At 46.9% G+C, this 23,494-nt stretch overlaps 1 protein-coding gene and 1 long non-coding RNA gene across 3 annotated transcripts; one reads left to right on the forward strand and one right to left on the reverse strand.

The window, feature by feature from the left end:
- Positions 1-15: 15 nt before the first annotated feature.
- On the reverse strand, positions 16-15,892 carry Mc2r (melanocortin 2 receptor). The gene is made up of 2 exons (XM_005334902.2): positions 15,733-15,892; positions 16-1,942 (listed from the first exon to the last, which is right to left on the reverse strand). Exon 2 carries the CDS (start codon positions 1,816-1,818, stop codon positions 916-918), a length of 903 nt encoding a protein of 300 aa, XP_005334959.2. The 5' UTR covers positions 1,819-1,942; positions 15,733-15,892; the 3' UTR covers positions 16-915.
- LOC144369983 (uncharacterized) lies at positions 12,452-22,323 on the forward strand. Of its 2 annotated transcripts, none has more exons than XR_013429868.1 (3): positions 12,452-13,943; positions 19,873-20,054; positions 21,360-22,323. It is a non-coding gene; the product is annotated as an uncharacterized LOC144369983 (long non-coding RNA). The 2 variants fall into 2 exon arrangements; XR_013429867.1 differs by having other exon boundaries at positions 12,457-13,943; positions 19,873-20,036.
- Positions 22,324-23,494: the final 1,171 nt, after the last annotated feature.

The following is a 23,494-nucleotide window of genomic DNA, read 5'->3' on the forward strand; positions in this document are numbered from 1 at the left end:
TTATTGGAAACACAGTTGAGTTATTTGACATTTATAATTGAGACTCTGGCTGCTTCCAAGATTTGAAGTGGTTTACAATACATCAGGCAGGCGGAGGAGTGGGAGGCAGGGTGGGATTCTGAATGGCTGTGGGAGATAAGCAAATTCAGCCACAGCAATTATTGGGCACCTTTGGCTTACAAAGACACCAAACTTTCTGCCCTGAGTGAATGCTGCTGCTGTTTGGATATGTGGCCCTCAGAAGCCTACCTGTGAAAGGTTGGGTTCCTAGCTTGATGCCATTATGTGGTGGTGGAATCTTTAAGAGATAGCCCCTAGAGGGAGGTAGGAGGTCATTGAAATTTTTTCCTAAAGGGTACTGTGAGGTGCTGGTCTCTTCCTGTCTTTCTTCTTATTTCCTGGCTGCCACAGAGTCCTGCCGTGATACGTTGTTTCACCACAGCCCCAAAGCACTGGGACCAACGGATCATGAACATTTCCTTTAAAATAAACCTTTCCTCTTTTTAAGCTGATTAATCTCATACCATTTGTCACAGTGATAGAAAGCAGACCAACACACTTGCCCAGGGAAGTTCTTGAACTTCTAGAGATCAGTTGCAATGGTCCTCAGCTTAGACAAGCTGGATTTTTAGATATCCAGACATGAAAGAGTTTTTGTTTTATGGCCCAAAGCCCTCACACTGTATTGCTGTGTGTGCTTTTGCATTCTAACCTTTATTTTAGTACATAATTTTCTAGTTATATAAATTTGTGCCTGAAACAAAACTGTTCACCTAGAACCAAGCTACAATGAACGCCAGCTAGTGGGGTCCTCCTAATGTGTGTTAGGGAAGGAAAGGAGGGTCTGCAGCAGGAGGTGTTCTGTTGTTCTGTCCCTTGATGGGATAATCCTCCTGGATATCCTAAAATCAGGGCTCAGCACTTCCACTGGCACCTGCTGCAGAAGAGCATGTTTTTGAAGGCCTGCCTGAGCTCTGGGCTCCGGAAGGCGTAGATGAGGGGGTCGATGACCGCGTTGCACATGATCAGCATGCCGTTCACCTGGAAGAGAGACATGTAGCAGGCACAGTAGGGGTTGTTTGGGCAGAATGTCATCAAGAGGATGTGGAGGACAAAGGGTGCCCAACAGAAGATGAAGACTCCCAGCAGAATGGTGAGCGTGAGGGCCCCCTTCATGTTGGTCCTGGGAAGCCTGGAGATCTTCCTGGCATGGGAGCGGGCCAGCAGGAACATGTGCACGTAGAGGCCCAGGATGAAGACCAGCATCAGGGGGAACAGGGAGGCGAAGGTGAGCACCGTGGGGACGTGATGGGAGAAGATGACCATGGTGATGCCGCTCCCCGTGCAGAAGGTCCAGACGACCCCCAGGATGACCACGGTGCGGCGCATGGTCATGATGCTGTGGTACTGCAGGGCGTGGAAGATGGTGAGGTAGCGGTCGGCCGCGATGACCGACAGGCTGGAGATGGAGCCGAGCAGGGAGAGGACGAACAGGGAGTCGATGATGTCGTCCGCGGTGGTTTCGAAAGTGCCGCGTGGCTCGAGGTACCCCGTGTTCCTGAACATGATGAGGATGTTCTCCAAGATCTTATACAGGCTGCCCAGCATGTCGGAAACGGCCAAGCTGCAGATGAAGAGGTACATGGGGGACTGGAGGTTCTTATTCCTGATCACGGCCAGAAGGACCAGCAGGTTCTCCAAGACCCCCACGACGGAGATGGTGAAGAACACCTCGTCCGGCAGCACCACGTGAGGACAGTCTGAGTTGTTCCTGGCGCTGTCGTTGGCGGGTCCATGTGCACTGATGAGGGGCTTCATTTCTCCTGCTTGTGGGGAGCGCCGGGATGTTTTCTGGAGGTCCCAGAAAACCCCACTCTTTCTTTAGACTGTTTTCTTCTTCGTGGCTCTTGCTAGAGATCTGAGGTCGAAACCACTTGACGACCTACAAAAGAACATAAAGAAATATCCATCGAAGGACAAAGAAGACCCAGCCGCATCCACTGTAGGAAGACTCTTTTACCAAATATCGGAAATATTTTTAGTGGGATTTTGAGCCCTGAGATCATAGTAAAGATGACCCTTTGACATCTTTCCCTCCCTGTCCTTGTGAATGCCTCTGAGTGTGACAGAGTAGGGTGAACCCCAATGGCACCCTTGAAAGAGAGGTTAAGGAACCACAGGCATTTAGTCTGTTTTCTCCGCTTTTTCAACACTGTGACCAAAAGGCCAGTCAAGAACAACACAGAGGAAGAAAATTTTATTTGGGGCTCACGGTTTCCAAGGTCTGAGACCATGGATGGCTGACTCCATGGCTCCGGGCCCAAGGTGAGGCAGAGCATCGTGGCGGAGCAAAGCAGCTCAGGACATGGCATCAGGAAGCAGAGAGAACTCTGTTCACCAGGAACAAAGAGGAAACCCCAAGGCCCACCCCAGTGAGCCACCTCCTCCAGCCACACCCCACCTGCCTTCAGTTACTACCCAGTTCATCCGCATCAGTGGATTAATCTACTCTTCCTGGGTCACTGCTGCCCCACAACTTGTGGCATGACTCAGAGGTGCCGATGACCATGTGATGTATCATTCCTTCTGTTTCAAAGACTTCTAGGAGGGATACTTCTGAGCCTCCTAATATTTTTCAAAGTGTCTGTGGGTTGGAGATGAATTATGGCTGGAGAAACATCCAGTTTCCCTCAGGCAGAGAAAACCAGTGACCTCGGTTGGTAGCCTCTCCTGGAGAGGGATGAGGAACTTCAACTGGTTCAGTTTCCAGATGGTGGTGTTGATGGCTGAACACAGGTGGTTTCAGGGCGTGTTTTGAATTCACTCCTGGAGAGAGTGTATCTCGAAGTGTAGCTTTGGATCCAAAGCCAGCTGGGAGCTCAGCACTGTCTTACACTAAGGATTTTCCTGGAAAAGAACTGGTCCCCTTGTAAAGGATGGGCAGAGGTCAAGCATTAGGGGGCAGTTCCTGAGCTAGGGAGGTAGATGATTAGGGGAGGACTAGCTGGGCAGACAGCAGCTGCTGGTAGTGTTCTGCCGAGGGGCCTCCTCCTGCCTGCCTGTTTGAGCAGAGCTGGTCTTTCTCTCCTTCGGACTAGACTTGATTACATGCTTTCCTTGGGTCGCAAGTCCTCCAGCTTTCAGACTGGAGCTGCCTCGGCTCTCCTGGGCCTCCAGAGTGGTGAGGCAGATGTTGGGATTGGCTTCCCCAATTATGTGAGCCTGTTCCTTGCAATGACTCTCTTTATGTGTTTACATCTACAGCTTGTGCAAAGGCTGTGCTCAGCATGCACCGCCTATGCTGTCTCTGTTTGGACAGACACTCCCATCTTGGAATTCATTAACTGTGATCAGAATTGGCCTATACTTCCTATCTCAAACCCGTTTGATGGGAAAGTTGGTAAAGAGGAAAACAAAGGAGAGATTTTGGCACTTGGAAACAGGTGGTATGGAAACCCACCTTTAGTCCCTGTGCATTGCTGATCTCCAGCTGCCAATCCTATCCGTCCATGGAAGGGTCCCAAACCCGACAGAAATGAGCAGGACCATGGGGCCCACCATCAACGGGCCATCAACTAACCACTATTTCTGTTGTCAACTTGGAGGCTGGGGATGCAGCCCCGTTCTTGGTTGAAGTGGGTAGTGACACCAACTGGTAGCCTCTGTGAATGCCTGTTATGTGCTGGGACCATTCTAAGGCTGCACATGTTTAACTAATTAGTCCTCGGGACTCCACGAGGTAGGTGTTATTCCAGCTGGATGGTTGAGGAAGACCTCCCAGAGAGGCGAGGTCAACAGTGCGCTAAGCAGAGTCCTCCTCTCAATTGCCACCATCACTGCCCTCTAAGTAACAAGGGGGCAACTGAGACATACACACAAGAGAACAAACAAAGCCTCCCCACCCCAGTCCAAACTGCAACAAAAATTGACATGTGTAATTTCCTTCTTGAGCCAGTGCCCTCCTTATTGGGAGACGGGATTGGTGAATTCTATCATGTGGCGAAATCCCTGTTTCCCCCACTTAGGTGTTGCTTGCAGAAGGCATTAAGTGACAACTCGAAAAAGCAACACTCACTTTGTTCTAATTTTGCCATGATGCTGTGTTAACAGGCGTTTTTTTTTTTTTAAAGAGAGTGAGAGAGGGGAGAGAGAGAGAGAGAGAGAGAGAGAGAGAGAGAGAGAGAGAGAGAGAGAGAGAGAGAGAGAATTTTTAATATTTTATTTTTTAGTTCTCGGCGGACACAACATCTTTGGTGGTATGTGGTGCTGAGGATCGAACCCGGGCCGCACGCATACCAGGCGAGTGCTACCGCTTGAGCCACAGCCCCAGCCCCAGGCGTTATGTTTTGGATGTGAGGTGTCCCCCAGAAGCTCATGTGTGAGACAATGCAAGAGGGCTTGGAGGCGAAATGACTGGGTTGAGAGTCTTAACCTAACCAACGCATTAATCCCCAGTAGGCATGAACTGAGTGGTGACTGCAGGCAGGCAGGGTGTGGCTAGAGGAGGGGTCATGGGGGCATGGCTTTGGGCATATATTTTGTCCCAGGGTGAGGGGAGTCTCTCTCTCTCTCTGCTTGCTGGTGGCCATGTCCTGAGGCCACTTCTCTCCGCCACATCTTTCCACATGATGGTCTGCCTCACCTCCAGCACAGAGCAATGGAGCCAGCCGTCTGTGGACTGCGACCTCTGAATAAGCACCCAAATAAACTTTTCCTTCTCTAAAATTGTTTTTGTTGGGTCCTTTGATTAGAACAGGGACAAAATGGGCTGAAACAACTGGCCTCACGGATCCGATACTGCAGGTGGAAGTCCTTGCCTTCAAACCTGCCCCTGCTGACCCTGTAGAGCGTCTGGCTCTTGCCCACCCAGATGCTCACGCCCTTTGCACATGTGCTTTTTTGTGTCTTGAAACCCAGTTCCTGAATACTTTTGCTCCTTTCTGGCTTTGCAGTTTCCTGGGCAATAAATGTTCCCCCTACAAATCCCGCCCAGTGTTCTACTTTAAAAAAAAAATGGGCCAGAACCCAACCTCTGTTAACCCCTGGTCTCTTCCACTGTGATCTTTCCTGCTACAAAACATTGTATCAATGTGATGTATTTATAGTCATATTCTCTATTTAGGGTCCAGAAACTATACTCAGTTTACAAACACTGTGTCTGTAAATTTGTTTTAATTTGGCAGAGCCATAGGATATTGTGGATGCTCAAATACTGATAAGAGACTATCCAAGTTTAATACTCTTACAATAAAAGAGGCCAAGATAAACTCTTCATCATAGTAGGACAATCTAATGGGTGTTCAAAAATTTTGATTACTTCTTTTTTTAAAAAACAATGAATTTTGTGAACTTAAAAGCAAGACATCATTAATCGATCACCGGGTATTTAGTAGAAAATGAAAAAAACTCAGCTGTGTTCTTTGTCTACTGCCTAACAAAATGTTGGGACAAGGTTAGTTGGTACTTATATTCCTTGTAATAATAGCTTTCTTTACAATTTTTTTTTGTTTTTACACTTATTTTTTCGTATATTAGTGCACTTTGGTTACACATATAGTTGGGTTCCTTTTGACAAAGTCATATATGCGTGGAACATGATTCACTCCATTCCAGCAGCCCCCAGTGGTCCCTTCTCCTCTCCTCTTCCCTCCCCTAGTCTCCTTCCTCTGCCTGCTGCTCTTCCTTTTACTCTTCCCTTTCGCTTTATTTATTTTTGATTGGTACTTTGTAGATATACATAAAGGTGGATTCCTTGTGGTATTTGAATGTGCACATAAGGAATTTTGTTAAATTAATTCTGCATTTCCTCCCTTTTCTCATCCTCTCTCCCTCTCTCTCTTCCTCTACTCCACTGATCTTCCCTATGTTTTTGTAATTCCTGTCCCCATTTCCCCCTTATTTTGCTCTAGATTTTGCATATGAGAGAAAATATTGCACCCTTGACTTTCTAAGTCTGGCTTATTTCACTTAGCACAATGTTCTCCAGCTCCACCCATTCACCAGCAAATGCCGTAAGTTCATTCTTCTTTATGGCTGAATAAAACTGCATTGTATATATATATCATATCATATTTTCTTAATCCATTCATCTATTGATGGGCATTGGGGCAGGTTCCATAACTTAGCTGAGTTGTGCTGCTACAGACATTCGAATGCATGTCTCTCTGTAGGAGGCTGATCTTAGTTCTGTTGGATAAATATCAAGGAGAGGGATAGCTGGGTCATATAGTGGTTCCATTCCCATTTTGATGGTCGTGGTGTGTGGGGGGGGAGTCTTCACGCTGCTTTCCAGAGGTGTTGCACTGATTTCCAGTCCCACCAACAACATGAGTGTACCTTTCTCCCACATCCTGGCCAACATTTATTATTATTTGTGTCCTTGATAATTTGCACTTAAAGTGCTTTTCAGAGTACTGTGGACCTATTCTTGAGTGTATTCTGAATGATACACCATGATTTTCCAAATCTCTCTGCAGCAGTCACTCTGCCCGGAGATGATCCCCAGATGCTCTCAGGCAACTGGAACACTTGCTAGAATGAACCAAACCAAGCTTGTTAGAAAATGACACCAGGATCAACATACTTTATACGCAAACAGAGATATGAAAAAATTGTGGTATCTATGTGTAATAAGAATTGTAATGCATTCTGCTGTCATTTTTTTTAATCAATAAAAAATGAAGAAAGAAAAGGGGGAAAGAATGACACCAGTAATTATCAGCCTACAATAAAGAGATCTATAAATCCATTTATAGATGAATTGGCAAGTTGTCTCCCTTCCCCTGGCTCTGGATGGTGCCTACCAGCCGGGATTTCACACTCTGGCCTTATCCCAGAGCAAAGTTGCTCTGCCCAGATGTTACACACATTCCCTGGGGTGCAGAGGCAGACATGGGAGGGTTAATGGGGTAAGGGGAAAGAGAGAAGTCTTTCACGGCTTTAACATCTGTATTCAGAAGCAAACTTGGATGATTCATTTGCCCTGCGTGGCAAAGCGGAGAACTGGGGCGATGATACTTGTATAGTGATGATAAGAAAAAGCCAAAGAAAAGCTTAGGTTTTGGCAGAGTTTGGGGAAATACAAAACCATCAGTTCTAGTGGCATCATGAGGCAAAAGAATGTGGCCCCCAGAACTCAAATGTGTCCCCAAGGGCAGCTTGACCTGGAAGCTGCTCTTTACAAACGATCTAGGAACACAAACAACTTCAACAGGAGATTTTTCTCTTGATTATTGTGTTTGACCAACATTGAAAAATCATGATTTTTGTATTTTGTAAAGTTCCTAAAAGGAAAAGAGAAGGCTATATCTTCTTTTAAACCCCGTGACGTTCCCTACCGTACCGTCGTGGGTTGCATGTGCTGTGCCTCATTCTGATCCCTGTGTTAGCTTTTTGGCACCGGGATAAAATACCTGAGAAAATCAGTGTGGAGGACAGAAGATGTATTTTGGCTCAGGATTTCAGGGGTTTCAGTCTAGGGATGGTTGGTTCCAGGGCTCACCTGTGGTGAGGCAGACACAACATGGCGGAAGGGCATGGCCTAGGAAAGCTGTTCACCTCATGGCAGCCCGGAAGTAGAGAGAGGAAGGAGCAAAGGACAAGCTAGAGTCCCCCAGGACACATCCCCAGGGACCCACTTTCTACAATGAGGCCCCACCTGCGTTCAGTTTTGGCCACCTCCCAATAATCCTATCAGGTTATTAACCCGCTCTGAAGATCAGACCCCTGATGATCCCGCCATTTCCCCAAGACCCTCTCTGAACACTGCTGCTCTGGGGACCAAACCTTCCACATGGGAGTCTCCGGGGGACATTTCAGTCCCAAACCATAACAACGCTCTTGTCATTAATATGAGATAATCACATTCTTCCCAAGTTGTAGCTGAGGAGTCGAAGAGACAGCCCAAGGCACCACGTCATAGGCATTGACTTGCACAGTTGGGATTGAAACCAGAGTCTGTCTGGCTCTGGAAATGAAGAGCTGATTCGGGAAATCAGTTCACCTCAGAGCTTCCGTGAGTATCCACCTAATAAGAACTGGTGTTGGCTCCAGTAGGAAATGAAAATCAAATATCTCAAAAATCATAAGCTTCTATCTGACCAAATCAGGATGGTTTTCAACTCTCTCAAGGATTACTGAAGAAATTGAGACAACGGAAATGCCTGGTCATCCTAACTGTGATCTAGCTTTTTGGCACCTGGGTGGAGACCTGGGATGACATTCTGAGAACCCGGGTCCTCCTCTCTGCATGCGGCTGCTGCACTGCCTGCCTTCCTAGTTTGCACTGGAAGCATTAATGGTTTTGTCTCATTCTTTGCACAGCTACTACGATCATATGATTTTCGACTCTATTATATAATCTTATGGGACTACTGTCATTTATGCCATCTGTTGTTGCCTGCCTGTGTTGACATGGAGGTGTGTGTATGTGCGTGAGGTGCCTGGCTGTGTGTATGTATGGATGTGTGTGTGCATGTGTGCGCACAGGTGTGTGGTGCAGGAGTGCAGATATGTATGAACAGTAAAACGTTTCCCTCCTGATCCTTAATCCCACAGGCCCCACTACCACCATGCACACAGGCACCCATCTTCTGCTGGAGTCTCTACGCCTTTCCAAGTAAATATGATATGCACACCTTCTCCCTGTTGTTACTTAGGGTCTCCAGAAAGCCAATGCCAATGGCATTAAAAAGGCCAAGGATGAAGAAGCTGCAGACAGAGGGGCGTCTGGCCTCAGGGCGCAAGGAGAGAAAAGAAGGTTGAGTGGTTTTAGGCTGCAGCTCAGATCTAGGAAAGTTGTGACCTGCCAAAGCTGCCCTGTGGAGGAATCTGATGTCTTCTAGGAACAGATGGGGCTGGTACAGCTGCTGGGCTGTGTCACGGGCTGGGGCAGCCTGGGGGAAAGGGCCTTGGCATGGATGTGGTGGGAGATACAGGTCAGAGGAGAGCTGAACGCTCAGTTAACTCTGATCCTAATGCAGGAGATCTGGACAGCTCATTCCATGGAGACCAGACCTCCACCCAGTCTGGATTCCAAAAGTAGTGTATTATACATTGTGTTCTGTGCTTTGTTCTTATCTTGGAGACTTTTCCGAACAGTAGGTAAATGGCTTCCTCTTTCTTTCCCCCCTCCTTTCTTCCCTTTCTCTCCCTCCTGCTGTCCCCCTCCTTCCTCTCCCACCCTCTCTCTCTTTCTACCACTACATGGTGCTCCATTGTAAAGATATATCCTAAGTTATTAAATCTTTTCTTGTGTTGATAGTTATTTGGGGTTTTTTCCAATATTTTGCTGTATGAAAGTGCCATGATGCACAATCATCTAAGTACACCCAAGGCCACAGCCCCGATCCTGGGCCTATTGAGTGAACACGTGCCTGCACTGGCAGTTTTGACCACACTTGCCTTCCACAGGACCTGTGCCACTTCACGTCCTCCTTGGTATGTTCTAGAGGGCTGCTTTCCCCCAAAGTCTTCTTAGTGCAGCATGCCATCGAACTTGGTTCATGACCAAGGAAACACCTGGCAGGCGTCTGACCATCAGTTTGGGTTTGTGCACGAGCCATGAGCTCTGCTCTCCCCTGTCTTGTGACTCTGAGACCAAGATGAGCTCTTGAAGGCAGGTACAAGGCATCTCAGCCTTTCGGGCCTCAGCTTCCTGCTCTGTGCCAGTGCGTCCCAGACCTGTCCCACCTCAGCACGTGGCTGAGGGCAGCATCCTGCACATTCCTCTTTGAGTCTGACCTCTCTATGTAACCGATCTGTGCTTCTCTGTCTTGGTTTGGAATTCAAAGAGAAAAAGCAAAGAGCGGAAAAGTTGAGCAGCAAAATATACTACAGCAGACCTAATAAAAGAGACAAAAATAGGAAACAATAATAAAATAAACTCTGTAGAAGGCCAGGTTTTTACGTAAGCGAAAAGTAACCACATGGTAGACTTTGTCCCGGGTGGACCAGAGTCTCAGCTGGATCTGGGCTACCTGGCACAGTAGAAGGTGGGCACTGGGCCCAGGGCTCGGATGACTGCCTCCTGCTCTGAGAGCTTACTGACTCTGTGGCGTCTTTCACCATTACTACTGTGCCTTTTAACCATTACTCTAGTTGTAGGTCAGGTTGAAGCTCATCTAACTGTTGAAAGCTACTCTTTGGAAGGGGAAGAGTTATCTCGACTTTCACTAGAAGTTAATGGCTTTGACAGAAATTTCAACAGTGGAGGGGGGTGAAGAAGGGGCAAGGGGTGGGCGGGAGATGTGGCTCTGTCCAGACACAGTTTCTACGCTGCAGGGAGTGACACCTGAGGCTTGCCAGCTTGCCCCTTCACCCCCCGGATGTCTGACTTGAACAGAGTAGAACAGTTTGAAGGACTTGTAACAACAGTGATTGAACAAATTGAAAAGATGCCTGCGTGTGTCATGAGGCACTTCATAAGAGATCTCAATCTTCACCCCACGAGAAGCCTAATAGCCTCCCCTCCAGGACCCCCCATCAATGTCCAAGTCTACTTCTGGCCTTTAAAGGATGCCTTTTAGACAGGGAAACGATTGCTGGCTGTGAATTGGTGTGTGAAGGCTTCCTTCCTCCTGCCGTTTCTTTGGTCTTATTCTGCATGGCCTCCTGGAGTTGATGTTTTTGTGGGATGGCCAGAGGGCCCCAAAGCAAGCCTGCTTATTGACTGTTCCCCACTGTGATGTGAAGGTGGTGCAGTCCAATTTGGAAGAGCACTAGTACGGGCAGGGAAGTCAGGGGAGTGATTTCCTACCACGGCGCCTTTTGCCTTCTTAGAATCGACTGCAGTGAAGAGCTTCGGCTGTGCAGCTCCTGGATCTGTGTATTTCACAGGCATATTCACATTTACATACAGCGGCTGAACTGAGTAGTGGAAGTTAAGGGGCGTTGGAGGCAAGGCAGGCATGTTCCCAAGAATTTTTTCACTAAGGGATTTTTTTCTTGTCTTTCTCACCACATTAAAAAAAACCCATCATGTTAATTTCTACAGCTTTTGCTTCCCCTTCAAAGTAAAATAGTTTTAACCCAGTGTCACCGGTCACCTGTGGTGGATTTCATATTTTTATTTACTTAGGTTTTGACATAAATGCGTTACCTTGCCAGCTAGAGAAAACTCAAGTGAAATTACTCAAAAAAGAGAAAATTTAAAATTTCTGCATACAACTAAATGGGTATTGATTTTCCTCAAATGATATTGAACTATGCAAATGAAGATAGAAGTCTGAAATGCAGAAGGTGAGCTGTGTTTCGGGGTCTTGAGGTCTGCTGGCTTGTCTGACTGTGTCAGAGAAGGGACTCCTTTTCTGGGAAAGGAACTGGCGATCTCCTAAGGACAGAGTTGCTCACTGGAGGGATTACCTGAAAGATGTTAAGTCTGGTCCCAGCCACCAGACCCTGTGGTGGTTAGTCTCTGGGAGCGTTTGTAGTTTAGTTATGATAAGTCATTGTGATATATCATTATGACTGCTTATTAATTTCTCTTTAAAAAATTTTCTAATATTGGAAATAGTTCAGTATTCTTGGAGGAGAAATCTAAGTGAATGGTGTGTGTGTGTGTGTGTGTATGCACATGTGACAGAGAAATGATGTATTCAGACATTTGACCTCAGGAACAGGTAGCCTTCTGGGAATTTTAAAGAGTCCCACATCTAATTTATCCTATAAATACAAAAGTTTTTTTATGAAAATTAATTTTTGTTTTGATCTAATAGAAATAAGTTGAAATCAAGAAAGCAATCAAAGAAATAGGTACTCTTAAACTTTACCATTTTTATATACATGTAGAGATAGAGGGTACTCTTTCTTTTTTTCTTTTGGTATCAGGGATTGAACCCAGGGGCCTTAACCACTGAGCCACATCACCATTCTATTTTATTTATTTATTTTTTTGAGACAGGGTCTTACTAAGTTACTTAAGGCCTCACTAAGTTGCTGAGGCTGGCTTTGAACTCACCATCTTCCTGCCTCAGTTTCCCCAACTGCTCAGATTACAGGGGTAAGTGATTCTTAATTCATAATGTTCTTACTTTATTTTTTGGAGGGAAGTCACCACACATAGCTCCTGCTTGAATGATGCAGCATTAGGTCTACCTCCTGGAGGGTGGAATAGCTCCAATAAGCAATTTGGAATTCTCCTGCACATGAGATTCTCTGTCTTCCCTCATTTGTTTATTTGTTGGATCATTTGTTTATGTCATGGATGTGGATGTGGATGCACAGATAGAAGGACTGTCTGGGTTACTTGCACATACAATATCATTTTATGTAAGGGACTGGACTTCTGTGATTTTGCTCTCTGTAGGGGTTCCTGGAACTTCTCCCCTTGTCCTTCAGTAGACATGGAGGGACGATTCTGATTTCTGAGGATAAGACCTCCCACAAATCCTTAGATGTGAGTACTAGCTTATTCACTGCCACAGTCCCTTTCTGTCCCATCCCTGAAGCAGCTCCAAATTTCCCCTCTTTTGAAAAAGCATGAAATATTTTGTAACTGGTTCAGTTAGCTGGACAAAAATACCTTTACATCAAAGAACAATATGAACATCTGTCGTGTTCTTCCAGAGAAAGCATTTCAGGCTTACTTCATTTCTCCGGATGAACACCAAAGCTTCCTTGCCTTACCTGGTTGCAGTTCTCACTACCCAAGTGGCAGCATGAACCAGCCCCACGGGGCATCAGGGTGCCCTGAGTACTGTGGGCAGCTTTGACTTCCGGGTCACGCTCCGGAGTGTCCAGGAAGTGATGGTCACTACTTTCACTCTCCCTGTGGGCTCTCAGTCCTGGAGGGTGGGGGGGGGGTGCTAATGCGGGGCATGTGGGGGTGGGTGCATCCAGAGGAAGAGAAGGGAAGCTTTCAATTCTTTTGGGGACTTTGTCCCCAAGTGATCAAATTGGCAAACATTGAAAACATTTTGGAGCATCTTTAGGATCCAATTTTAGGTTATGTGTCATTGGGAATCAGAAAGATATAGGAAACACGGTACTGTCCTTGTCCTCCCAGGTCTGGCTAAGGAGAGGTGATAGGCACATCTGGGAAGAACACAGGTGATTGCTAGTTGGAGGACTGTCTACTACCTCCAGGTGATGAGGGGGCTTCCAACTTTCAAGAGAAAGATATTTTTCTTCAATACTCCAGTGAAATAGAGTGGTAGGGCTAGTCCTAGTTCTCCTCCTACCATTACAAATTGAGGCTCCGAGAGGTTAAGTAGCTGGCCAGGGTCACCCAGCTGCTAGGTCTGCGTAGCTGCAGGCTTGTGTCCCCTGCTGTTCACAGCAGCCCCAGCCGCTTTAGCATTCACCAGCAGGAGAAGCAGGATTTTAGAACACCGGCCCAGCTCTGAAGCCTGTGTGGGTTAAGAGGGGGCTGTTTGGGCACAGAGCTATGGAAGGAGCCGGAACTGAGGGGCTGGGACCCTGAGGCTGTTTTGGTGCAAAAGAATAAAGTAAAATAATAGCCTCATAAGAGTTATGGTCATTATGAATCAATTCTCTGTTGAAAGAAGTCCAACCCAGGATGAATTTCTAGTGGCTTTACTGCTTCCTTTGCTAGTTACCAGCTCCTGTCAACTTTTTTGTTCTTACAGAAAAGACATTTATGGCTCCAAGGACCCGCGGTGCACGTGCGCTCACCCAGGAAGCCTGAGTCCGAGGGGGCTCGCTCGGCCTTGGGGGGATCCCGGGCAGAGGCCCCCACGCAGGCTTTGGAGGGCGTCTCCTCCAGGCGGCAGGGAGAGGAACACACCGCAGATGGGTAGGCTGGACAACCCTTCAGAGCACGCAGCTTACCCTAAACTTCTGGCTTGACATTCACAAGGAGATGGGGAATGAGGCAGGAAGAACAAGGGGCAAATGAAGGTCGCGAGAAGCGGCAGCCCCTCCAGGATGCTAAGAGGTGCGGAGCGCAGAGGGTCCCCCCAGGTCGCCGACAGAGGAAGTTCCCGGTGGGTAGCCCCTCCCCTCGCGCCCCTTCTCCCGACCTTGACCTTGGCCAACCGGAAGCTTCACCGCCCCTCAGCGCATGCCTGCGGGGGGGGGGGGGTCTCCGCCCTGACCTCGGCGGCCTGCCCGGGCTTAGCAGCTTCGCGAGCACTTGCTGGCTCCACGTTTTGCCCCCAGAACTGCCCACCACGCAGGGCTCCGCGTCTTCCACGAGCTGCTGGCCTTTTGCTTAACACAGGCGTGTGCGGAGTTGAGCATGCACTTTAAAACCAGATTAAAATGTACATTCTAACACTCTGCCTCATCACAGCCAGGATAAAAACGTAGTTTTCAGATGCGATTGCATCCTTTCCTGCACCAGCCTTTCCCGTCTGTCCCCTCCGACACCCCAGGTCCCTGTTCCCTTCTCCTCCAGAGTCGCGCGCTGTCCCTCTGCACAGCACCTTCCGCACTTCCGAGGCTCAGCCCTTGCTTGGCCTCAGCGCAAACTTCCCTAAACTGCCTCCCCTGTCCCAAAGAGTTCATGCTGGCTTTCCGTCCGTGGCCCTCTAGCCCTTGGTCCTCGTATCTAGGATGGCATCGCTGGCATTGGAACACTCGTGGAAGGATTCTGATTTCTTAGGATAAGACCTGCCCCCCTCCAAGGGGTTACCCAGAGCAGAGAATCTGGCCAGGGGCAATTATTTTTGTGCAAGGAATGAAAAGGAAGGCTGTCTGCACTGGGTAGAAAGATCTCCTTAAAAGGTAACGAGGCATGGAATATTTAGGTGAAAATCTACCCTCAAAAACTGATGAGCCGACTAGACGGTTTTTTAAGAAAGGGAAGCACTGCCTTAAGGCTGAGAGAGGACTGTTTGCTGCTGGAGCAAACCTGTTTCTCTACCAGCAGATCCGGCATCCACCAAACTGCAAAGCTGCTGGAAGGAAACTTCCCTCCTTCCTGCCCTCCCCACCCCCACTTCCAGAGCAGGGTTCCAAAAGGCAGAGTGGGGGCTCCCATGTCTCTGCTCCCTCACATACCTAGTCCTCACCCAGGAGTCAGTGCCACGTGGTGGTCTCAGCTCCCGTGACTTCTGGGTAATACATGTCCCCATAGCCAGACCAGCAAAGGTAGTGGCCTTTGAAGTTTGCAGTGACCGTACTCTTCCCCCGGTGGTGGACACTTTAGAGGAGTGTGTGACATTATAGATATTTAATCCTTATTGACCCCACACCCACCTTGCTGCCAGGAAGTCAGAGGACTACAGAACCAACGAGAAAGGCATAGAAAGCATCCGTTGCCTGGAAAGTGTCACATATACGTTCCAAGGTAGAGTTGCTCAGATACTAATGCTAGAGCTGCAGGGAGCCAGTCACCTACCAGAGGCCCTGGACCTCAGGCAGCAAAACCCCTGTGCTCTTAAACACAGAACCGTGAATTAGCAGAAAGGTTGATTTCATGAAGGGGTAAAAGACACATGATTTTTTTTTTTTAATCCTTATTCCATTGGGAAAAACTGGCTGTAGTCTTTGAATAGAGTTTGGATGCTAATGTAAAGACTAATATAGAAGCTGATGAATTCACTAGTAGGGAAAATTGCTTTAGCTAGACAAAAATGCCATAGACATTTTGTTATAGTTTAATTAGGAAAATAATGTACTCCTTCAGGCTAGATAAAAGGCCATAATTAAAAAGATGAGCTATTAGGAGAAATTCTGATTATAACCTTTTTTTCAAATTTGTTCCTAGCTGCTCTATTCATGGTCCAAAAGCACTTAAGAAGCTGAGAAATTAGTAGAAAATGTACTTACCTTCAGCTCTGCTGCAGGAACTTTCTGGCCAAGATGACTGAGGGCAAATGAGCTTTGAAGAGAAGCAAGCAGTGGGCCTTGGACCAGAAAGGACCGGAACATATGCATCACCGGCAGAGACAGTTAGTTGTTATCATAACCTTGGACAAATGTCATAGGGAATGAGCTGCATGTTTCTGGTAACGTGGAGTTGGAGAAGTGAAAAGCCACCGTCTGAATAAGACATGGCTTTCCTGGATTCAGTCAGACAAGGTTTTAGTCTAATGATTCTGACAACGTCCATGGCAAATCATGCAGCTGTGATCTTGTTCTTTTCTAAATGTCATTTTAGGGCTGCTTTTAGTTTTAGAATGAAAGAATTAAATAAACTGGGGTTTTGAGAAAATGATTTGGGGAGAATTTGTTTTAAAATTGCCAGCAAACTTCTCAAGACATTTTGTGAACATTTGGTTCATTAATTTCATCGAGAAGGAAATAATCCTATTATTTATATTTCATGAGACCAAACAATGAGACCGAGGGAATCATGTGTTCAAAGGCACGTAACAACCCCTAGGCCAAGACAAAAGCCCATAACCTTCATGTCCTGCCAGTTTTCTGTCTAGAAATGTCATTGAAACCGCTGTCAATAGTTCCATCATTCAAAGAAAAATTTTAGTTTTGGGGTATGATGGGAAGGGCCCACTGTTGGAATCGGTCATGCCAACCTTATTTTTTCTTTCCTTTTTTTTTTTAATGCTGAAAATCATGGCCCCACCCATGGTAAGAACCTGCTCTACCCCAGGGATACACCTCCAGCCCAACCTGAAGGTTTAAATGTACCGTGGGCCAAGTTCGGGGATAGATTTGGGTCTTTGGTGTTGAAGCCAAACCAGTGGCTATTTCTGCAAATATGAGCTCCAGCCCAAGCTAAAAAATGTTCACATGTGGGTGGTCTGGAAAAGACTGAGGGCAGAGGTCTGTGTTCAGTTTGTCAGGAAGATAAATAGTTTTATACAGTGACTTTCCCTGGCCTGGCCTGAGCCAAGCTTGTTCTGCCAGAGCTCCTGGATCTGGGTCATCCTAGGTTTCTGAGTACATTTATGAGGTCCATCAACCTGCCCTGCACCTTGAAATAGGTCTTATGGGGCTCTTTCCCCTTACAGAGCCAGAGAGAAAGGGTGAGGGTGGAGGAGAAGGAAGAGGAAATTTATATGAAAATTCTGAGACTGTGCCTTCAGAAAGCTACCATTGTATTACCTAGAGAGGCAGAATCAACTCATCCTCAACCCTCATATGAACATCATCCCGAGGACCTTAGTCAAAGATCTTCAGGTCTGATGAGTAGTTATGAAAACTGGGGTCAGGACTCACGGAGTGGGAATCCATTAGCAGGATGACAGAGGGTATTTTCTGGAAAAGCAAGCTCAGAGACTTCCCTCTGTGTGGAGCCCTGGACAGCTCTGTTTAGGAGAGATGGATTTCAGGCAGGGGAAGTTTGCCTGAGGGTTTGGCTAAGCCTCACAGAGCAGCTTTTGCTATTTTAGTTCTTCCTTTTCTTTTTGGCTCAGATCCCTCCAATTTTGCAAGCTAAGAATGCAGAAATCTGGTTGGGGATGTGGCTCAAGCGGTAGCGTGCTCTCCTGGCATGCGTGTGGCCCGGGTTCGATCCTCAGCACCACATACCAACAAAGATGTTGTGTCTGCCGAGAACTAAAAAAACAAACAAATAAATATTAAAAAGAAAAGAATGCAGAAATCTCTCGGAAGAGTAGAAATGACATAAAATTTTAGAACTACAGCAGTTTTCCTGGATCTCTCTTTCTTCTTGTAAAGTAGGCTGTGAAGAGGATGAGTTGGGATCAGGTTTGTGATGACTTCCAGGGACCCCTGAACTTGCACACCAAGACCTGGCTTCTCATTATAAATGGTGCTGAAAGGTTATTGATGTAGTGGTCATTTAGAAAGAGATGCTTAGTTGTAGGGGAATTCATTCAGCTCCTGAGCATTTAAAAGCAAATTGTAAGGTGAAGTGTTGGTAGATAAATTCTATGATGGATGTTACAACTGCATCATATTCCATGTCTCCATTACGGAAATGCCAAAGGGGCAGGGGTGAAGGGGAAAGGGAGGAGGAGGGTCACAGCAGGGGCCTGGGAGAGGAAATGGGGAACAGGAAGGGGAAAGAGGCACAGACAGGGCTAAGGATGTGTTTCTCAGGTCTGTTTTTAGTTTTGGGGTATGATGGGAAGGGCCCACTGTTGGAATCGGTCATGCCAACCTTATTTTTTTTCTTTCTTTTTTTTATGCTGAAAATCATGGAGGGGTTGTGCCTTTTTTTTATATATATACAAGGGATTGAACCCAGGGGTGCTTAACCACTGAGTCACATCCTCAATCATTTTTGTATTTTATTTAGAGATAACTGCTTAGACTGACTTTGAACTCATTATCCTCCTGCTTCAGCTTCCTGAGCTTCTGGGTTTTCAGGCATGGGCCACTGCCAACAGCCGCCATGCCATTTTGACAACATGGAGTTGTGTCATAAGCTGGGGTGAGGTTGATCCTTTAGTAGGCACAAGTTCTTAAGAAGTTAAGCAGCTTTGCCTCAGAATCGAAACTTTGGAGCCTCTAGATAAAATGACTCCCAACCTTAAGTGGTGACTCTGATGCCAACATGCTTTGATGCCAATAATGCTGATGAAGCAATAAGAATAATCCACGTAGTACTTCCTGTGTACCAGCCTCGAGTGTTGTTCTGAGTGTCTTAGACATTTTGATAATTAATCTTCACCGCTTCTGTGTGACATAATTGTATTGACCCCTTTTACAACGAGGCAGAGGCCACCGTAAGCATTTGAGATTATATTCTAAGGATGAAGAAAAGCCACCAAGGTTTTAGAATAGGACTGTGTGACCTGATTTCAGTTTTGAAGGCACCCCTGGACTGCCTCATGGAGAAGAGGGGAGACAGGGACCGTGGAGTAAGTGGAAGCCTGCAGCTGCTGGAGGAGGGAATGAGAGTAAGAGGGCAGAGTGGGAGACATAGGTACACCTTTTTAAATTTAAATAGGTACACCTTTTAAAATAAAAATTGTGTATATTTAATGAAAGTTAAGCAAGGAACCAGGAGATGGGCAAGTGAGAAATGGAAGACAGCGCCCAGGCAGAGATACACACAGAGTTTATCTGTCAGAGCTGACAAAGGCCATCTCTCTATAGGAGAGAGAGGCAACACAGGCTTGGGGTTGAGATATTTATGGGGGAGGCTCCTGAATTAGAGCCAGCGGGTCCTAATGTGGGCAGTTAAGGGTTGGGTTGGTATAAGGGAGTGGTGAGCCCTTCTCAGAAAGGCCCTTGAGCCGGTGTCGTGAGGGGGCAAAATTGCAACGTATGCAGTCGAGGGGAGAAATAAAGAATGTCCACGTGCTTCTGTTCCTTTCAATGCTTTATTCACTCAAAATTACTCAATACAATTTCACTCTATAGGTTCTCAATCAAGAAAATGGCAATCCTTAATGCTAGGCGCTGCAGTAGACATGATCAATTCACAGCAAACACTTCTAGATTAATTAATTCACAGCAAACAATTCTAGATTCATTCTAAGCACAGCAAAACACACTTAATCATGACAGGCTAACGGCAGACATTCCCTCTGCATGCTAAGTTCAGAAGTCTCAAGCCTTAGGCTTTATGTCCAGCGGATGCACACTCACGTAGACTGTGGTGATCAGGTCCCGAACCAAGGCAGGGAGTGGACGACCGGTTGAGGAGGGGATCCTAGGGAACAGTTGCGACTCTCACCAAGGTCCAGAGGAGGCGGTAGAGTTTGAGAGCAGTGAGGATCACACAGAGGATCAGGAACGATGACAAGTGACAGGATGTCAGGTCCTCATCCGGCTCCCCAGCTCGAGTGCATCCTTGTTTCTTTCTGGCTGAATCCCTGTTCATTTTCTCTATTATTTATACTAAATTTGGGGGCTTTTGACCCCTGCTTTCAGTCCTTATCAGCTACGACTGGATTTCTCAGTCACATCATTTACCCTGGGGTCAGAAACCTCTGGTCTGGTGGTCTCCGCCCTAATTTTCATTTGACTGTCTTATCAACCATCTGAGATAGTAATTATTAATATCTTTTTTTTTTTTTTTTTTTTTTGCAGATAAGAAAGCTGAAGTTTAAAGGGTCAAGTAATTTTCCGAGAGTCACCCAATTGGCAAGTCAAGGAAATGAGATGCAAATTTGGACCTGGCTGGTTCCAGCAGGCCCGAGCCTGGTCCCCTGGCCTGGGACCTCTTGCCAAGGCTGAGGCTGTGTTTGGGCTTGGTAAACTTTTCGTGAATGGTAGCTCTTATTTTTACCCTTCATTCATGCTCAGATCCATGTGCGTGGGAGAGTGGGGATCTGCATGCTGTGTGTTCTTAGACAATGCTTGTGACATATCTCCGGGTCCCCAAACACAATGAGGCTGGCCAGAGTGAAACAGCCACCGCCTCAGGTTTATCAAATGTTCTTTTTCTCGTTGCCAGGGAAACATTCCTGCCTTGGACCTACGGCTAATCTTCTGACATTTGTGCTTCAGGGCCAGAGATATTTTTTTCTTTGACAATGACAACTTGATTCCAATAGTTAACACCTTCTTTTCCCTTTTCTGTTTGGCTGGGTTAAGTCCTCTTTCTTTCCCAGTGATTTTTTGTGCCATGAGGAGCTGCCTTGATGTCCTCTTGTCAGGAGTTCTGGTCTTCGGTACCATCCCCACTTTGACACTCTCTTTGGTCCTACTTAGTAGCCTTTTAGAATCCAGACATTCTGTGCAGGCCACAGCGGTCCACTCTTCTCTCAGTGTGGCCTTCCAAGACTCACAGATATGTCATGAGACTAACAGAAAATGCTGTATGGGTCTCAATGAATGGAGAGGAAAAGGAAGGTGTAGCTCAGTTAGTGAAAGCTGTGCTTGCCTCTAACTGTTGCATGAAAGAGAGATGATTTCCTACCTAATGTTTCAATTTTCCTCTCGAAGGCAATTTTTTGGACAATGAATCTTAAGAACTCTTTCCCAGACTGATCAAAGCTTAGGAGCATTTTCTGTAGTTCACATAAAAAAGAGGAGACAAGGTAGTTTAAGAGAACATGCTGGCCGGAAAGGAATATAAAAAGAACATCTCGGAGTTCGTGGGGAGGGGGGTTTAAGCCAAATACACCAACAGCTTTCAAACTGAGAGACTGCACTGCGGGCGTTGGTGCTGAGAAGCAGGCAGCTCTTAGAATCTGAGAACCCAACATGTCCAGCAAGGAATCCTGGGGAGGGACAGACCACTCAAGGCAGGGGTGTTGTAAAAGCCTTGGAGAAGGATTGAGAATAGATGAGGTTAGAAGGAGAGGAAGGAGAGCACCCAGGTCTGTGAAAAGCCCCTGAGTAAGAGTCCTCTGGGGTGGGGACTTCCTGCTGGGGCTCTGTGGGTGTCTGCGAAGCCCTGGATTTTGCTTTCTCTGGCTCTACGAACCACAGAAGCCGTCAGATATCTTACATCTATAAGTGCATGTTTCTGGAGAGAGAGTCCCTAGGGTTTGCCAGAGTATTCAGGGATCTTTCTGTGGATCGTGTGTGTTAAGAACCACAATTTAAAATTTTTCCTTTAATGTTCACAGGTGTTCAGTGATGGCGTGCTAATAATTCATCAAAAACACTGAAGAATGAAAAACGAACTTCGTCCCTCTTATTTCCCCTCCCTGTGCCTTCCCTGTCTTTCTTCCGGCTCTCCTTTGCTAGTCCTCCCTGGTGAACGGGTCTGTTCGTCCTCAGTGCAGTCGTCGGTGGTCACCTCTCTGTTGATCTCCTACTAACTTCGGCTCCCACTCATTCCCAAGTTCAAGTTGGACGGCCGCTGACATCTTAAGGTCCATGCACTATGGACTGGAGTTCTTGGGGAGTGTCCTCCAGGCCAGCATCTTCCCCGTGCCATCAACTTAGGAAACTGGCACGAGCTTTGAGGTAGGTTAGTGGACGGAAAGCCACTCAGCTCATGTCACAGCCGCAGAGTGTGGGTCTTAAGCCCTCCAGGCCACGTCTGATGACCCATCACACCATGTGCTCGCGTGGCCAAGCAAGCCAAGGCTGAGCACCTGCTTACAGCCCGAGTGCAGGAGGCCATGGCTTCGTGGACCCCTTTGCTTCCATGTCAGCACGTCAGACTCGCTGCAGGGGCACGTGACTAGCTTTGCTCTCCAGCAACTGCATCTCGTTGATGCACATCACTTAATCTGTCAGTGAGATGCAGTTACTTGATCTGACACATGGTCATCAGCTGAATTCTGGGCAATCCTGGGTGGATTTTAGAAAACTCCTGACAATTCCTCACTTCAGTGTTGCTGGGGATTCACAAGTGCCTGAATCCTCACATGTCCCCGAAGCTAGCAAAAGGGGCTCAGAATCAGTCACCAACCTTCCCTTTCTTCAAAATGTATTTTCCCCTTTGTTCTCATTGGTACTAGCATTGCTCAAATGCTTCTTATATCAAAATTATTTCAATAGCTTCTCTTCTTCCTAATCCATCTGTATGAGCCTGTATTCATTTGCTTTCTGTTGCTATAATAAAACATCAGAGGCTGGGTACTTCATAAGGAAAAGATGCTTATTTGGTTCATGATAATGATGGCTGTATGGTCCAAATAGCATGGCTCTGACCCTGGTTGCATCACAACACAACAGAGAAATGGAAACAGAACCAGACATGGGTAAAAGGGGTCAAGTGTGTGGGGTGACCTCCACTTATAATGACTCACTCTCTCAAGAATTAACTCACTCTGTGAGACTAGTGTTAATCCCTTCCAAGGGTGGTGTCCCTGTGACCTGAGCACTTTGCAGTGCTTAAAGATTTCAACACCTCTCAATGCCACCACCTTGGGGACTGACACATACCACATCATACCCAGACTGCACCACACCTGTGAATCACCTGGACCTCCCTGCTGCTGTTCCTTCTCTGTTCAACTGTCTTCTGGCCAGGCTCTTAGCAATCCCACTCTAGCTCTGTGTGGGAATTGGGTGTCTGGCTTCTCTCTTGTGGTGGGTCTCTGCAGCCCAGTCAGGACAGAATGTTCCACCTTGCACACGTTCCTGGGATAAAAGGACCAGAACAGGCAGAACAGGTGGAAGAACAGTTCATGCATCTTTTGACCTGCCTGAGGCATTTGGCTGCCCCCCATCATGCTGCTGAGGGCCAGATACAGGTTTCCATGATCTTTGAAGCCGCTGTGCTGAGTGCGGGACTGGAGACTTTGAAGCAAAGAGGCCAAAATGTCTATGACCTCAAACCAGCTCAGGCAGCGGGTGGGGCAGGAGGGGCTTTGGAGACTCTAAGAAGTAAGCATTTTGAGAGCCAGGTCTGAAGATTCAGCAGCAAGCAGCGAACGCACAACCTATGGGGCCTGTGGCAGAAGGAACATCTCACTGCTGGGCACAGGCTGGCTTTGGAGCCTGTCAAACACAGTTAATCTGGTCACGTTTAAACCTGGATTGGACCCAGAGGAGAGCTGGCAGGAGGAGGCTCTGGAGAGGACTGAGGACTTGTACTTAGCTGAAATAGCTCCACCAAACAAGATAAGATCTGCCAAAAGTACACTTCAAATTTGTGAATTAGTTATTAACCTAAGTGATTATTTCTGAGTTCTCTGGGTACAGCCTTTGGCTAGAGATCAAGTAGGAGCAGAAAGGGAGAGGAGACAGTCCCGGGGGACCTTGTGTCCTGTTGTCTTTCAATCCATGTTTTCCTGACATGGTTGAG

Source organism: Ictidomys tridecemlineatus, chromosome 13, assembly GCF_052094955.1.
Source record: "Ictidomys tridecemlineatus isolate mIctTri1 chromosome 13, mIctTri1.hap1, whole genome shotgun sequence".
Taxonomy (NCBI): domain Eukaryota; kingdom Metazoa; phylum Chordata; class Mammalia; order Rodentia; family Sciuridae; genus Ictidomys; species Ictidomys tridecemlineatus.

Excerpts from the sequence above, each read along its gene's own strand:
- Mc2r (XM_005334902.2), bottom strand. The coding sequence starts at position 1,818 with ATGAAGCCCCTCATCAGTGCACATGGACCCGCCAACGACAGCGCCAGG.